General features: G+C 40.7%; 1 protein-coding gene across 10 annotated transcripts in view; it reads right to left on the bottom strand.

The window, feature by feature from the left end:
• KIF13A (kinesin family member 13A) overlaps positions 1 to 17333 on the bottom strand; it is an 84170-nt gene extending 66837 nt beyond the window's left edge. For all 10 annotated transcript variants that reach the window (XM_060774874.2, XM_060774876.2, XM_060774878.2 and 7 more), the window contains exons 1-2: positions 16853 to 17333; positions 11688 to 11781 (exon numbers count right to left, since the gene is read on the bottom strand). In XM_060774874.2, coding sequence (XP_060630857.2) covers positions 11688 to 11781; positions 16853 to 16907 — 149 coding nt within the window. In that variant the 5' untranslated portion in view covers positions 16908 to 17333. The remainder of the gene's footprint in view (positions 1 to 11687; positions 11782 to 16852) is intronic.
• Between the last annotated feature and the right edge of the window lie 493 nt (positions 17334 to 17826).

The following is a 17826-nucleotide window of genomic DNA, read 5'->3' as shown; positions in this document are numbered from 1 at the left end:
CTGACAGCTGATCTAGCTGTCGGAGCTCTACCAGCAGATTGTTCCACAATTGTGGAGCAGCCGATGAAAAGGTCCTCTGGGTAGCGGTTGCCATTGGCTAGTTGGAGTAATTGCCCCCCAGAGGACCTAAGTGTGTGAAGCCGATTGTACAGGACAAAGTGATCCTTTAGGTAACCTGGACCCAAACCATGTAGAGTTTTAAAGATCAAGACCAAAACCTTGTACTTTGCCCAGAAACTAATTGGCAGCCAGTGGAGTGACTTTAGGATTGGTGTAATATGCTCACTCCTAGATGGTTCCCGTAACCAGTCTGACTGCAGTATTTTGAACCATCTGGAGTTTCCGAACTTGGTACAAGGGTAGAGTGCATTGCAGAATTCCAACCTTGAGGTTACCAGTGCATGCACTACCTTCTTCAGGTCTTCCAAATCTAGGAAGGGGCACAGCTGGCATATCGGCTGAAGCTGATAATAAGCACTTCTGGCCATTGCATCTATCTAAGTTGACATTTGGACGGATCCAGGAGCACTCCCAAGCTGTGAACGGTCTTTCAGGTGGAAACGGTCTTTCAGGTTGGCACACCTCCATCCCCAGATTAGGACCTTTGATGACAAGCACTACTGTTTTGTCTGGATTCAGTTTCAAATTGTTTTTCTTCATCCAGCCCATTACCTCCTCCAGGCATTAATTCAGAGGAGACATGCTACCCTTAGCTGTAGCTGCTTTTGAAGGCACAGAGAAATATATTTGGGCGTCATCAGCATATCGATAACACCCTGCCCTATGCCTATGGATTATCTCTTCCAGTGGTTTCATGTAAATATTTAAAAGCATTGGAGATAGAATGGCACCTTGTGAGATACCACATAGCAGCTCCTTTTTTGATGAGCAGCTATCCCCAAGCACAACCATGTGGAATCTTCGTGAGGGGTAAGACTGGAACCACTGCAGCACAGTGCCTCTGATACCCAAACCTCCCAGGCATTCCAGGAAGATGCCTTGGTCAATGGTATCAAAAGCCACTGAGAGGTCTAGAAGCACCAACAGGGACACACTCCCATGCCAGTGTTGAGACAGAGATCATCCACTAAGGCAACCACAGCAGTCTCAACTCCATATCCTGCTCTGAAGCCAGTTTGAAATGGGTCAAGGAAGTATGTGTCATCCAAAACTATCTGAAGTTGGAGGGCAACTGCCTTCTCAATTGCCTTACCCACTTTCCCTCACCTGGATACTGACACAGTACACAGCTGGGAAGGCTTGGGTCGGAGCACGATCATCTTGCAGTCAGATTTCAGTGAAGTATGTTGAGTCAGCCCCTTCATCCTTGATGAGATCATATATTATGTGTGTCTTATTCTTAACTGACCTGACATTGCTTAAGAGCAAGGTGAGGTTTTGTGGGTGGTCTGGCTCACTCTCCAAGTTCTTCAGGTTGGCAGGGTGACTGGAAGATGGGATATGTACTAAACACCTTTCTCTCCTTCCTCTATAAGGGTATGTTACCCTGCCATCACCATATCTCCCTCTGCCCTGCACCATTTCTATTGCTGCCCCAGTTTCCAATATGATTCCAATATTCATTTTATTTGCTACAAATTATCAGAGTTTTCAGTTTATAAACTTAAATTCAAGATAAAAAATACCAGTATTTAATTTCGGTTCTTCACTAATTTGCTAAGCAGTGTGATAATACTTGGTTTACAGCAGAATATGATGTTTAAAACAAAGATTAGCACTGTTAACAATGAAGTTCTACCATCCATAATACATTTCTCAATTTGGTTCCATATTAAATTACAGTCCATCTGCAATTCAATACAAATTGCAATGAAGTCTTTACAAACTATTGTCTACTATAAGATTTTTGGAAAAAGGAGATTCAGTCCTTTACTAAATTGATATTTATGCTTTTGACTTTGGTATTCAATGATATATCTCCATACTTAGGACCACATCTAATACCTTCACAGTTGCCCTCTTAAAAGAGCTTCTGATTTCTTGACTGTAGTCCCTGTTTTGATTTATGACTGAGCCGAGATACAGAGACTCTTTTAAAAATATCATATATACCTCAAATATTTATTTCCTTTTTTGTTACTATGCCCAAACTATTAGATTTATCTGTACATTTTTGCTAAAGTATGAACTATTTTAATATGGATATTAAAAGCTGCACTTAGATCTCTTGAAGCGCAACAGTCATGGATAAACCTTTTGGTTCTGAATGTGAGATTCAGTATCAGACTATGATTTATAATATTACAACTGTTTGTTTTCTTTTCTTAAGAGAATATCATGGCATAGCTTGCTCATAAGCAAAATAGCAGCTTTAAGACTGCTACTTTCCCATTCACCAAGACTGTAAGTTGAATTACTCCAAGTATGCCTATCGATTTCTATTCACCGGTTACCTAAGAACAGGTTCAAGCTAGCTTCTCAGATTGCATATGTTAATTAGGTAATGGGGTGATGAAATAAGCAAGAGAGCCACTCAAAAGGTGCTAAGAGTTCAGAACTAGAGTGGAAGAACTAGAAAAGGGTTTCAAGAAACATCTTTTGTAACAGCTAAAAGCGGAATTCCAGAAAACTGAACTAACGCACTGCAGTCTATAAACACAAAACTAGTTAGGAAGTAGAATTTGCTATCATTGAAAAGTAAAAGATAAGTTTGTAATCTGGAAAACTAAAGATGCAGACTGAACTTAAAACTATTGGACTAGCAGAATGAAAGGAGAGAAGTAATACAATCACTCTCATCTGGTGACTAAAAGTCTGTCCAGGTTGCTATATAATGCACTTGGCCACAGATTCAACCATCAATGGCTTCAATTTTTTTTAAAAAAAAAATCCAAAACCATGTCTTGGTTTTACTACATAACAGGCCTTGAGCATTCACAGATTTTCATATCTGGGGTAAACTAAAACTCCAGTGGATACAAAGGGCCTCGGCAAATGAAACAACTGAGTTATATCAGAGCACTTTGCATAAGTTTGAAGGGTCCTGTGGGAGCTGCAAACATCACATGGTTTGCAACATATCCAAATAAATGCTGTATTCTGCAAGCACTAAAAAATGAAACCATGGAATAGAAAAGTTCTAAAATTTATTAAAATCTCTCTACAAAAAGATATTTAATGAGGATTTCATGAAGGTAGAAATTCAATACACTCTAGGTTTCTCTTCAAACTAGTGATGTTCTCTAAGAAGAAACTTTACAACCTCTACCATAAGCTCATGCAGTAGCTTATGTAAAGCACCAGATATCTCAGTATCAAAAGGAACAAAGATCTCAGGAGACAAAAAGTGATATAGAACCTGTTAATGCACTAGATGCCAGAATACCCCCCATGCCCCACCAAAACAACAAGCAAACAAAAAATCTAGCAAGAGCCATTGTTTGAGGAAACTTAAAATAGTAGAACTGGAACACTGTTAAAAGAAAAGTTAGTAGAAGCACTTTCCACCTTTTGCCAATGCCTTATTATTTTAGGAACAAGTAGCTACTAGTAACATTTTCTAAGATTGCTCAGAAAACTGGTACACAGAAGAGGGGAAAACAGGCTGGAATAACCTAGGAACTTACTACAGTCAGTCCTTCTTGAATCATCTGGGATAGCTGGGCAATTATATTCTTGGCTAAGAACGCACATCACAGGGCTGCTACTCTAGAAGTCAGTTATAATTCTATTTGTTTTAATTCCAGTTCTGTTCTGTTCCTTGTTTATGGGTATGGTGAACTGGGAATCTTTTATGATTTGGTGCCAAGGAATGAATAGCTCTAAACATACAGAAGAAGGCAAGTATCAAAGTAGAAATTCTAGGCTTGAAATTATCATTACATGCAAATTGCTCGGGGTATATTATGAAACACCACAAAATTCTGAGAACAGTTAATTATCATAACCCAGACATTTTCTGCCCTCAAGACTCCTATCAGGTCAAAAACATGAAGAAAGTGTTTTTCAGCTTATTATTAGGACAAAATTTTTACTCAGATGAAATCTCTAAAGGAAGACCTTTGAAGTAAGAGGATTTACCCTCATAATAATGAAAAATGTCCATCTCATACAGGGAATTATTTACATTATCTCGACGAACGAAATGTATCCCTTAAAAAACAAAGATAGCTGATTCACGATGTGAGTCGCCTGCAGGCTGATATGGGTGGGATATAAGTGATCTAAATAAATGATGTAAATAAATTCTTTTTATGCTCCAAGTTGGCACTGTGATAAAATTACACCAGCCATATCACAACATTTCCAGTCTTTGGGAGCTGCTGTACTTAACTTTAGGTGGGACAGAAATGTATCCCTGGATTGCAAAATTGATACGAAAGTATATTAACACCAATTACACAGACTACTGTATCATCTCTCTCACATACACCTTGCAGGCTATCCACTTCCTCTTAATTATTTATTTATTTTATGCAGCTTAGCATACGTTTTTATAAAAAAAAATCTCTTCCCTCCCTCTCATTTTTCTTTTTCCTCTTCCAACCCTCAAGTAGTTAAAATATTGGCTATTATGCCACCATAACAATCTGTGATCACACATCTCTAAGCCTAGAACTGAAACTATTTCTGCCTAATCAAACAAACTGATCTGGATAGTAATTTTCATTCTCCTTACTAAAACACACAAGATTAAAGGAGATGTTGGCCATATCTGTCAAGAAAACTCACCTAATGTAGCTATAACTACAGACGTATTCTGGGATGCACTGAAAGCTGTATTATAAAGATTTTGTATGCAAGAAGGCTTCAACTTAAAAAGTTAAAGGAAGCAAACAAGGCATGCAAGAGGGGCTTTGCAAACAAGCTCCTACAGGCTTCCAAAAGGGGCATTTCACATTTTTGGAGTAGGAAAAAAGAAGAGTATAGGGAATATGGAGGGAACAAGGGCCACATTTCTCCCATTCCTTCCTTAGATATAACATCTATATAGACTTCTGTCAAATGTCTATTCTGCGTTAAATAAATGCTTGAAACAAGGACTACCAGCTCTTGGGCAGGTCACTACAAAAAAGCCCGAGTCATTTCATTGGATAGAGGTTAAGTATAATGACTGCACATGCTGAATCAGTGTTTCAACAATGTTATGAGTTTATATGAATCAGAGATTTTGGAAGGGAATTTGACCTTGAAAGAACTTACTGTAGAATACTATGAAACAATAAAAGCATTATATTGGTAACACACTTGATATTATTACTGTACAATTAATAACTTATCAAGTGTGGGCTCCAAGAGACATGAAAAATCATTACACTGGTATGATGCTGTTGATATCTAAGCAGGTAAAGATGCTCTGCTGACCAACTGTCTTTCCATGTTCTAGCTAAGTATATTGACTCGATTATTATATGTTACAACCCATCTGCTGAAGCTGTTTTTAAGATAGATTCATTGAAAAGCTTATATAGTTAGTGGTCAATTTGAACACAAAACTATTTTAAAAGTTTTTTTAAAAAAATATTTAGAAACAGATGTGCATTCAATTCCTTATACATCTATATATGTATATGTAACACTGTAAGCAATAATACAACCTAAAGTGTTATTTGAATCCTGACAAGACAGAGGTCCACCAGGTCAGTCGCTTGGCCGAACGGGATATGGGGTGGCAACCTGTGTTTTATGGGGTTACACTCCCTCTGAAGACACAGGTCCTCAGTTTGGAGATCCTCATGGATTCAGCGCTGACGATTGATGCTCAGGTGTCGGAGGTGGCTGGGAGAGCCTTTGCACAGTTAAAGCTTGTGCGCCAGCTGAGACTGTACTTTGAGAAGTCTGACTTCACCATGGTGGTCCACTGGCTGCCAATAAGTAGGTGCAGGTTTTTACCTATAAAGCTCTAAATGATTCAGGACCTGCCTATCTTCATGATCGCATCCTCCCCTACGAGCCCATCCTCCCCTACGAGCATCTTCCGGGGATGCTCTTCTCTCGCTCCCACCCCCGTCTCAGGCGCAGTTGGTAGGGGATGAGGGAAAGGGCATTCTTGGTGGTGGCCCCTCATCTCTGGAACTTCCTCCCCAGGGAGATTAGGCTGACACCTTCCCTATCCACATTCCATAAGGAACTAAAGACGTGGATGTTTAGTTCTGCATTCAACTGACGGCTCCTTTTGACAGATGGTCCCTAACCATGACCTGAATTCAAGTTCCTATATTTGATTACTACACTTCTAGTTAAGCTGAAATGATCCTGTTATAATTGCTCTATTCCTATGCTACTATATGCTCTATCCACCTTTTGACGAGCCTATCCTTTAACTCATGCGTACATTGACCCCCTCCCCAAATGAGGTATTTCTGTTATTGCTTGTGATGCTTGTTTATTATTGTTTATGATGACGCTGTTTTATGCTATTTTAATATGTTATTGTTCTGCTTTTAATTGTATGTTGCCTAGGGCTTGGCCCCATGTAAGCCGCCTCGAGTCCCTTTGGGGAGATGGAGGCAGGATAGAAAAAAAAGTTCTTGTTCTTCTACTACTACTACTACTACAGGTGCTAAGAGGTGTTAATACACATGTAGCAATAATGCGAAAACACACTGTTCCTGAACCTGAGTTGCCCGTTTTAAAGGCCGTACAGAGTATTTCTTTGTTGGCACAAAATTATTCTCTCTCTAAGGTTTTTTTTTTATGGCAACAAGAATACAAATCATTTTTTCTGATAGTACAGTCAGTCCTCCACATTCACAAGCTTTAGAGATGCAAGAACCCTGTGAACATGGAAAAACTGTGAATACTGTACAGTAGAGTGCACAGCAAGAACAGAAAGGCAAGCCTGACTGCCAATCCCATAGCTGCTGCCCCCTTCTTAAAGCCCAGGACCCTGTGTACATTCACATGATAGCCCCATCATCAGGAGGTGAGTGGAGGTGCAGGAGTCATCACTACCAATGCTGCACTCATTGTAAGCTTCGGAGAAACCCAAGGCTTTTAATATGTAAAACAATCTTTGAGGGGGAAAAATCTCAAGAGTGGAATTCACAAATATCCCAAAAAGCAAAGAATACCTTAAAAGGGCATGAGCAGCTGGCATGTCCTAACCAAGGACATTCCATATGCCAACATTCTGTTGAAGGTCCCACTTCTGGAAGCATAGTGTTCTCATTTAAGCAATCATTAGATATAAAACTCAATTAGTCAGTATGTTACATAACCTTTTCAAAACATGGAAGCTAAGTTGGTTTTGCACAAGCAATTACTATGCCCTTTGATCAGTTCTATAAGACATTCTAGAAACACAGACACCTGGCAAAATAATGTCCACACTAGAAGCCTGAGAAGATATATCAGAATAGTGCTTTTTGATAGCAAATGCATAATTAACAATTTAGTGAACTTTTCCCCCCTTTTCTCTTTTTATCCATTGTAACTAAAATTCTAATAAAGATACTATGAATATGAAAAACAAACAAAAAAAACAATTTAGTGAACTTTTATATTTAGCTGTGCATGAAATCCCATGCCATTCTGGAATTTGCAACAAATCTGCATGGATTAACATTTCAACAAATCAGTGTATTTGAGAAAGACACAAATGCTAATCTCTGGTCTAAATTAATGAAATTTCTACTTGCACATGTGCACAAAGAGTACTACACCTTCACTATAGTCATTTACTGAGTGGAAGAAATAGCAGTATTATATATTTTGTTGGATTACAACTCCCATTAGCTCTAGCCTGCACAAGCAAAGGTGGGAGATGATAGCAGCTGTAGTTAGATAACATCTGGATGGCCACCAATTCCTCATGTCTCAATTTTGTACAATGAAAATTACACAGCATTTCATAACCAAGTAAGAAAGATGGCCCACTAACTTTCTTATACATTATAAGCCATTCAGCCATTCCCTCACCATTGGAAGAAAAGCAAAATATAAATTATTTTTAAAAGAAAATTTAAAAGAAATTACAACCATATTGAAGTCTTTCTTATTCAACTAGCAGTGCTATAATAACATTTACTTCAGTAAGCTTTAATTACATTAATTGTATTGTTATCTAGTTAAATTAACTGTGGCATGAGAGGCAATTTACATGTTGCTTATTTGTTTTATTTGTATCAGCAACCTAGTAACACAGTTCTCTGAGCGATTCACAAAAATACCATTTACTGTGTCTAAAAGAATGCTATATTTAACATTGCCTACACACCTCTAATGACCTCTTTGAGCTGCAAGGATAACAGTTCAGTACAAGCATAATGATCCCTTCCATACCCACATAAGTTAATTATATTTAAGACTTTCTAATCTCTTACAAACTACAATACATTACATATTTCATGTGCCGAGATAAAAAATAAGGCTTTTGCCAATTTTCCTGTTCTAGAAATTTGAAAAAGGTAGCTATTTAACATGCATATGTTTAATTATACAGAACTTGCCAGAAAAAAATCCTGAGTAAGTTGTAAAAATTTTTAAGAACAGCAATTGGTCTGGTTTTTTTTTTAAAAAAACCCTCCTCAAGTTAAACATTTTCATTCAAAAACATCCCTGAAAATTTTTCATCAGAGATGTATTTTGATATTTCTATTGTTTGAATAAGGACTATGTTTAGTCTGTCTGACTGAAAAGGGAAACTTGGGGATTTCAATCATTGATGTCTAAAGACACATGAAACAGAAGTATTCCAACAGTATGGAGTCAACAAGAAGAATTACAAGCTACTTCCACTTTGATTTCATATGTATCAGAAATGACATTGCCATAGATTTATAACCTGAACTCTGGTGTTTCAGTAACATAAGAGTTTGAGAATGGTGCTTCACTAGAATAGTATCTAGGTCACTGTCTAGAATGTGATTAGTGAAATCGCTAAAGCAGCTCATAAATGCTTTCTTTCTTTAACTTTTAAAAAACCCTAACTAATTTCACGTCCTGAGATGTTTTAACAAGAAGAGCAGTTTTAAAGAGGTCAAGATCAGATACTTTTTGTAGTTTCCTATAAACAAAGGCAAAGACTGTTGTCAGCTGTTATTCTATCTTCTACCTCAAGCAGGTGATATTAAGAGCGCTTGCATAGCAGCTCCCTTCTGGCTGATAAGTCCTCTGGCTAAAAAGACAGTTGGTAGCTGTCTCGTTTCACTTGACACTCCATTCAGATAAGTTTCAGCTGAGGCCACTGCAACAAAACAACCAACTCCCTAGAGCTGGAACCTTTTCTTTCTAACTTCCTTTAAAGCTTGAAGCAATGTTAAATAAAAGGACAAACTGTATCAGCCATCACAAATGCAACAAACTGTCTCTATTGCCTAAAATGATTTTCATTTCAACTAACAAAAATAATGCTTTGAAATATATAAATTAGAAATTTTCTTAAAAAATACACTGCATAAAATAAAATGTGAAAAAGAAAGAAGATGAACTAGCATTGCCATTGAAGAAAACTGAAATATTACAGATCCTTCATCCCACAGATGTGCTAACCCGCGATCTGCGAACTATCAGTGTTCCTCCAGCAGCTGTTCTACATTGATTGGAAATGCTGGTAGAGCTGAAACTCTGAAAGGATAGGATCCAGCACCAGGAGAGCTCCTGTTCAACTCAAAGCCGGTACAAAAAAAGAAGAAGCAAAATCAAGAACTGGTTCATCAACCCTGTGATGATAGATCCAACACCCATCCTTCATCAAGGTATGATGCTACAGTAGGACTATTCTGGATCAGGCAATTTGATCTTACTAACAGCTTGATTTTATCCTTAAGCCTATCACTTTCAAGCTACACCTAATTCTGCACAGGAATGGATAGCAAGTGCTAAGTCAGCTGACTTTACATCAAGCACAACAACGTAAGCTAGAAGAGGTAGAAATTTTCAGTAGTATCACATTTCCAGTCCAATAACGTTTCCTGATCTATTATTGATCCTCCTGAGTTGCAAGGTGCTATGACCAGAAACATTTGTCTTTAGCTTCAGGTGATTCACCAACAATCGTTTCCAGAAGCAATTTCTGCCTATATGCTTGGTTATAACAGTGCCGATTATTATCAAGCACTCTACACAGATTTGTCTTTGAAGAATGTTTGGAAAATGCAGCCTGCATTGCATTTTCCAAAACAACTGCAATCCAAGTATTCTCCAGTTTAAAACAATAGGTAAAAAGCATTCCCAAACAGCACAAAACATCATGCCCCCTTCCCAACACAAGTTTCCATTTAACATTGAGGAGGGGTCAATGTTGTTTTCTATTGCTCTAGAGACTAAGACATGGCGTAATGGAGGGAAATGTTCCACCTTAAAATCAGGAAGAACTTCCTGATGGCAAGAGTTGTTTGGCAATGGAATATGCTGCCTCAGAGTGTGATGAAGTCTCCTTTTCCTGAAGTTTTTCAACAGAGGCTCAACGGGCATCTTTTGGGAGTCCTTTTGACTGTATTTTTCTGCATGGCCGGAGGTTGGTCTGGATGGCCTTGTGGTCTCTTCCAACTCTATGATTCTATTATTCTAACATTCCCAAACCACCCAAATCCAACCAAACAACATAAAGGCCAATCCAGAAATACACTTCTGATCATATTTGGGTATGAAAACTGAGTTGCACAGCAGTTGTTTATTCCATGGTCCAAAATACTGTCAGTCTAGTACAAGCATAGGCATACTTTGGCCCTCTGGGTGTTACAGACCTCAACTCCCACAATTCCTAATTACTGGCTCCTAAAAATTGTGAGAGTTGAAGTCCAAAACACCTGGAGGGCCAAGGTTTGCCCATGCTTGGTCTAGTACCAGGGACACATTATTCAGAGCACATTATACCCCTCCATTCTTCAGGGAAATAATGATTTTTCAGTGTACACAAAAATGCTTGGACACAATAGGGCACAAATACCTTATAGCTGCAGCTACCGTTCATCTAATGTAGATGAAATACCACAGATTGTACAAATTTCCGTTTACCTCCTAATTCAGATGCAAATGTCAATCAGAGCAGCACAGAAGCCCTATAAATGTATAGTTTCCCAATTTTCCTCTATCTTTTCTCATTCTTAGTAATTACTTTCATTTCTTGAGAAAAAATATTTTGAGAAAACATTTACAACCTTTGCTCCCTGGTAACCTATCCTGTGCATATAAAATCTTTCCAAGAAAATAATCTTAACTAAAATTACTTCACTATAATGACAAACTGTCACAACAATAAAGAAATAACAAGAAATGGACAATAACATAACTTTTCCATCCCTCTCCTTTGCACAATCTCCCTCTTGACCAGTCATAAAGAAAACAAATATCTATTTTTATAGTCTTGAACATTGGTATTTTGGATTGCTTCCAACCATTTTGTTCAGGACTTTACAAATAAATGCAAGATACATAAATTATTTCAGCACTTTCACCTCATTAAAATCAGTTACAAACAACAAGATAATCAAGGAGTCAATCCAGTCACAAGTACATCTGTTAAAATCTAATAAACAATTCCAACAACTTTCCAGATATTTTTTCCTCAACTCTAGAAGGTAATTGTGATATTCAGTTACAAGGCTACCAATAGTTTGTTCACACAACTCAACATTCAGTGTTGCAGGTTAATGTTCCTTGTTTATATCACTGCAATTAAATATAAAATATGTTCCAGAACACCTTTTTCCTAAATAGAGGTGAGTTTCTGAAATAGCTGATACTTCACCTTTCTTGAAAATATAAGCTTAGATGTATTTTACCTGTTTTCTCCTTGTTTGTTGTTTGAAGGTGGAGGATGCAACACAGTCTGATTCCCTTCCATCTCAACAATGCACTTGGTATTCAGCTCCAGTTCTGGAACATGACAGAACAGAGAAGTTCAGAACATTCCCTTGCAGAATGATACGGACTTCATCCCTAGCCAGCAAGCTCTTTCCTGTTTCTTTCTCATGCTGTCCAGAAAACAACTCCCACTTGTTGTATGAGTATAGGAGATATGGGTGTGTTGCTTCCCCCCCCTCCCCCACTCCCGTACTCCATCCCATCCCTCCTAAAACATGGAGCAAGAAGTTGGGAAGCCTTGAGATCAACCGAGGCTGTCCATTATTGCAGCCAGCGTTCTTTCTGAACCATGGGAAGACAGGCAATTTCCCAAACAGTAAGATACTCCCACAGCAGTTTTCACAGAAGTAGCTGTTATTCTCTTTAAGAGTAACTACACCAATTAAGCAAATTCTCCTTATCCATTGATTCTGCATCCACAGATTCAACCATCCAATAGTCAAACCTTGATTTTAAAGATTCCAAAAGACAAGTCTTGATTTGCCATTCTGTACCATTTCACTATGTGATTATCTATAACAGGACTTGAGAATCCATGGATTTTTGACGTCCATGGGGGGTCCTGCAACCAAACCCAAGCAGATACCAAGGGCATGCTGTCCTCTTAAAAGAGCTGCCCTATTTTCTTCCACTCCCTTCGTCTTTTTGTATGCTTTTTTCAGCACTTCCACTCTCTTTCTGAATCCTGTATTGCTGCCCCAAACATGAGACCATGCTGTTGTATACTATACTAGTTCACAAATCATTTCTGTGGGCTTATTACACTATGTAAATGTCATTTCCTAATCAATTCTATCATAAAAGCATGGGAAAAGTTTATTAAACTGCAAAAACTTTGTTTCTGATTGAGGGGCACCCTGCAGCACATTCGGCTATAGTTTTTCAATGAATCTCTCACAGGGTCTCAACCAATTCAACATAGTTTGTGGCAGCCACAAAAAACAAAGTTTTTGGAGTATAAAAACTACCATAGATTCAGGGGTACTAGATGACTTTTAATGCCTGGAAAATCTTATTAAAAGTTGGGGTTCATCTAGTATGCTGAGTATAAATTAAAATAATAAGTTAAAGAAAAAAATAAAATTGCCCTTAGTGGCGCGGCTTGAGGAGGGAGGGAGGAGGAGGGTGGAGGGAAGGAGGGCATGGAGAGGAGGAGTGGCAGGCCGTATTGCCACAAAGACCAGCTAGGGTGATGACCCGCTGGGCTTTCTCTTTCCCTCCATTCAAGGACCTCCTCTGCCCTTGGCGCTTATCTCCTCTGAAGGCTTGCCTAGGCCCAAGAAAGTGCCTCTGGACACAGACTCCTAGCAGCGCTGGGCAACAGCGTGCCTTGGATGTTCTCCCAGAGGCATGCTGGGAGCAGTAGTTCCTTGAATTCTTGGGAGCAATTCCAAGGCACGCCGTCGCCCAGTGCTGCTTGGAGTCGGCATCTGGAGGCCCCATTTACTTGGGCCTAGGCAAGCCCAGTGGCCTTCAGAGGAGGTAAGCAGCGAGGGCGAGAAGGTCCTTGAACGGTGAGCGGTGGGGGCCGCAGGGGCATAGTCTTCGAAGAGGGGGATAGTCTTAAATGGAGAGTATATCCCTAACTCTGTATTTTATCATCAAAAGTTGGGGGTCATCTTATACCCCCCCCCTTGCCTTGTATTCCGGAATATATGGTACTTTCAAAGTCAGGACTGCACAATTAAACAGGAAATAGCATTTTGAACCAGGAACAGAACATTTTTCCCAATTTTGTTACATAGTTTAATTAATGGTTCATTCACCCCTGTTGGCGCAGCAGGTGAAACCACTGAGCTGCCGAACTTGCTAACCAAAAGGTTGGCGGTTCCAATCTGGGAAGAAGGGTGAGCTGTCAGCACCAGCTTCTGCCAACCTAGCAGTTTGAATACAGCGCCGATTGTGTTTAAGTGCAGACCAAGGTCTTTAGGCACTTGCACCCAGTGTGCCAATCACCACTGGGATCACCTTGACTGGCTTGTGCCAGAGTCTTTGCAGTTCGATCTTTAAATCCTCATATCATGTCAGCTTTTCCAGTTGTTTCTCTGCAATCCTGCTGTCACCTGGGATTGCGACATCGACAATCTATACTTTGTTTTTTAACACGATCATGAGGTCAGAAATATTATGCTCCAAAGCTCTATCTGTCTGAATTCAGAAGTCCCAGAGGAGTTTGACGTGTTCATTTTCTGCAGGCGCGATTGGTGGGGACAAGGGAGAGGGCCTTCTCGTTGGTGGCCCCCCAACTCTGGAACTCACTTCCCAAGGACATCAGGCATGCCCCAACTCTGGCAGTCTTTAGGAGAAGCTTGAAAATCTGGCTGTTCCAGTGTGCCTTCCCAGAATAAAGAAATTCTCAGCAACATTCCCTCAGAATGCCCTTTACTACTGCGTTCCCCTAATTTCTCTTGAAAACCCTATACCAGTTATATCCTACCTTCTTCATGTCCAGCGTTTATTTTTTAATTTTAAACTTTTACATTTGTTTTTTAAATTTTGGTGTGTTACTGTTTATTGGTTATTGTTTATATGTGATTTATTTTAATTGTATTGTATTTATTGTTTTTGTTTATTGCTGTACTGTTGGGCTTGGCCTCATGTAAGCCGCTCCGAGTCCCTTGGGGAGATGGTGGTGGGGTATAAATAAAGTTATTATTATTATTATCATTATTATTATTATTATTATCTATATATATATAAATGCTCTGTGCATAATGAGTACCTTAAAAACATAAGAACCAATGAATGAAATCACACCAAATTTGGCAACAAAACGTCTCACAACACAAGGAGTGACCATCACTCCAAAAATTATGATTTTGTCATTTGGGAGTTGTAGTTGCTGGGACTTATAGTTCACCTACAATCAAAGAGCATTCTGAACTCCATCAACGATGGAATTGAACCGAACTTGGCACACAGAACTCCCATGACCAACAGAAAATACTGGAAGGGTTTGGTGGACATTAACCTTGAGTTTGGGAGTTGTAGTTCACCTATATCCAGAGAGCACTGTGGATTCAAAAAATGATGGATCTGGACCAAACTTGGCACAAGCACTGAATACACCCAAATATAAACACTGGTGGAGTTTAGGGGAAATAGACCTTGACATTTGGGAATTGTAGTACTGGGATTCACAATTCACCTACAATCAAAGAGCATCTGAACCACACAAACGACAGAATCGGGGCAAACTTTCTACACAGAACCCCCATGATCAACAGAAAATACTCAAGGCCATCCAGTCCAACTCCCTTCACCAGGGCAAGAAAACGTAATCAAAGCCTTCCTGACAATAAAGTACACCTACTCTATTACACTCAAGGAAAATTGGCTCAAAACATTCCATAGGTGGTACCTGACACCATCCAAGTTGAGCCTGATGTACAAGAACTACCAGAATACTTGCTGGAAATGTAAAAAGTCAACGGGCACCTATTTCCATCAATGGTGGTCCTGTCCAGCCTCACAGAAGTTTTGGAAAAATATACAAGAAGAGTCCCAGAAAATTATAAAAAAGAACATCCCGTGCAAGCCCGACTACTTCCTATTAGGACTCACTGATGAAGACCTAAAGATGGATAGCAATGAAGACGTCATCTTCACGTACATAACAACAGCGGCTCGCCTGGTATTCGCGAAAAAATGGAAAGAGGAACACACACCAACAGTGGAACAATGGCTAGACAAACTAATGGATATCAGAGATATGGACAGATTAACCTACCACCTAAAATGTATTTCTGGCAAACCAATGAAACAAACGGAATGGTCAGAAGTAGATGAATATATAAAAACAAGAGCTGAAGGGAGCTATGCTCAGGGAACAGAAAGAAAAAAATAAATGATCAAAGAGATATTCAGCATACAAATAACTAGGCCAAAGAAACTATACCTCGAAACGAGGAATAATAGGTCAGGCAACACTATAGGTAATTATTCTGTAAGGAAACAAATTGGAAGTCTTTTTAATTTTGTATGTCTCTAATTCTTGTGCATCGTTTGTCACGAGTTTGTATGAATGGGGGTATGGGTGTTAGGGGGGGTATGCTTGCTGGGGGGGAGGTGGATTTTGATGGATGTTGTGGGGGGGAGGGGGAGGGAAGGGAAATCTGACCCCATCTCATCTATTATATGTATCAATTACCTAGATCCCTGAGGATCAAGGAATTTGTAAAGTATACCTTCTGATACCGGGGGTCAATATGTTTCATATGTCTATGTATATGTCTATAAAGTTGTAAAACCAAATAAAGATCATTTAAAAAAAAAAAGCCTTCCTGACAAAGAGCCATCCAGCCATATAGATAGATATGATTCACACACACAGAAATAGTCATAGATTTGAAAGGGGCCCCTAAAGAAGGACAATTATACTTTGCATGTTCCAGAGTAGTCAAACCAGACACTCTCCACATCAACACTGACAAAGAAACAGCAAGAAAAACTGTTTACCCACAAACATAAAGAAATTACATATGTTAGAAACCAACATTTTCTCATTTCTTTATTTTCTAGATCAACAGACTGGGCCACAGCAACGCGTGGCAGGGGACAGCTAGTTATTATTATTATTATTATATGCATCCCACCAGTTTCAGACTTGTACTATGAAAAGAGAAGAGGGGGGAAGAGGCGGAGAGAAGCCAACGAGGAAGAAGAAAGAGACACAGGTCAGGAGGTTATCTAAGGAGAAACGGTCCTAGGATACAACAAGAAGAGTCCTCTTGCGTTTCCCTGCATCTCCAAACCCTTCTGTGAGGATGAGCCTCAAGGAAAGCCTTTGGGTCGCATTCAGAAGAGCTACACCAGGAATGGGCCAAGTTGGGCCCTCCCTCCAGGTGTTTTGGACTCCAACTCCCACCATTAAGCGGCTGAGGGGGAAAAGGAAGGGGCCTGAGGCTGTTAGGAATGGTGGGAGTTGGAGTCCAAAACACCTGGAGGGAGGGCCCAACTTGGCCCAATGCTGAGCGACACCCTCTTCTCTAAACTAAACGCACAACAGGTCGCCTCGCAAGGCTTTCCTCCAGAGGCGAAGAGCAAAAGTCCTTCTTCTCCCTCCTGAGGGCATGATTATTACCTCTCCTGTTCATGGGCCGGACCCGGACTGCCACTTTCACCTTGGTGTCCGACATCTTCCCCGGCTTGGCAGGCTGAGTCTTGAGGCGGCGCTGCTTTCCCCTTCCTCTCTCCCTCTCAGGGCAGGGCAGGGCGCCGCGGGGCCTCCCTCACAAGCCCGGCGCCGGGGTCCATGCAGAAAGACGAAGGGAGAGGAGAAGGCGCGCTCAGTCCCCGCCGCCTCAGCGCCGCTTGCGCCAGGAGCCCGGACGCTGCCCGTCGTCGTCGTCGTCGTGGTCCCGCTTCAGCTCCTGAGGCGGCGGCAACAGCAGCAGCACCGGCGGCAGTCGCCTCTCCCCCGCCCCAACCGCCATCTTCCAGCCCCCGCGGCGGCGGCGGAGGCGCCCTCCTTCCCTGCACACCAGTCTCTCTCTTTCCCCCCTCACGGCTGAGATTCCAGGCACAGGCAGGCAAGCGGTTGGGCGGGAGGGGAGGTCGGAAAGCGACGGAGAGAGCCGAGCGTCTTCGGGAAAGAGGGAGAAGGGGGAGAGATGGGTACAACGGGAGAGTCGGAAAGAGAGTGACGGAAAGAGCCGAACGCCTTCGGGGGAAAGAAACGCTACGGGGAGGAGGAGGAGGAGGGGTACAACAGGACGAGGAAGGGAGAGGTCGGGAAGTGACGGAAAGAGCCGAACTTCTTCTGAGGAAAAAAAAATACTACGAGTAGGATTTTTTTTTGTCGTGTCAGGAGCGACTTGAGAAGCTGCAAGTCGCTTCTGGTGTGAGAGAATTTGCCGTCTACAAGGACGTTGCCCAGGGGACGCCCGGATGATTTCATGTTTTTATCATCCTTGTGGGAGGCTTCTCTCATGTCCCTGTATGAGGAGCTGGAGCTGATAGAGGGAGCTCGTCTGCCTCTCTCCGGATTCGAACTTATGACCTGTCGGTCTTCAGTCCTGCTGGCACAGGAGTTTAACCAACGGGATGAGGAAGGGA

The sequence above is a fragment of the Anolis sagrei genome, chromosome 4, assembly GCF_037176765.1.
Source record: "Anolis sagrei isolate rAnoSag1 chromosome 4, rAnoSag1.mat, whole genome shotgun sequence".
In the NCBI taxonomy this organism is placed as follows: Eukaryota; Metazoa; Chordata; class Lepidosauria; order Squamata; family Dactyloidae; genus Anolis; species Anolis sagrei.
This window is presented reverse-complemented; position numbering and strand designations above follow the sequence as displayed.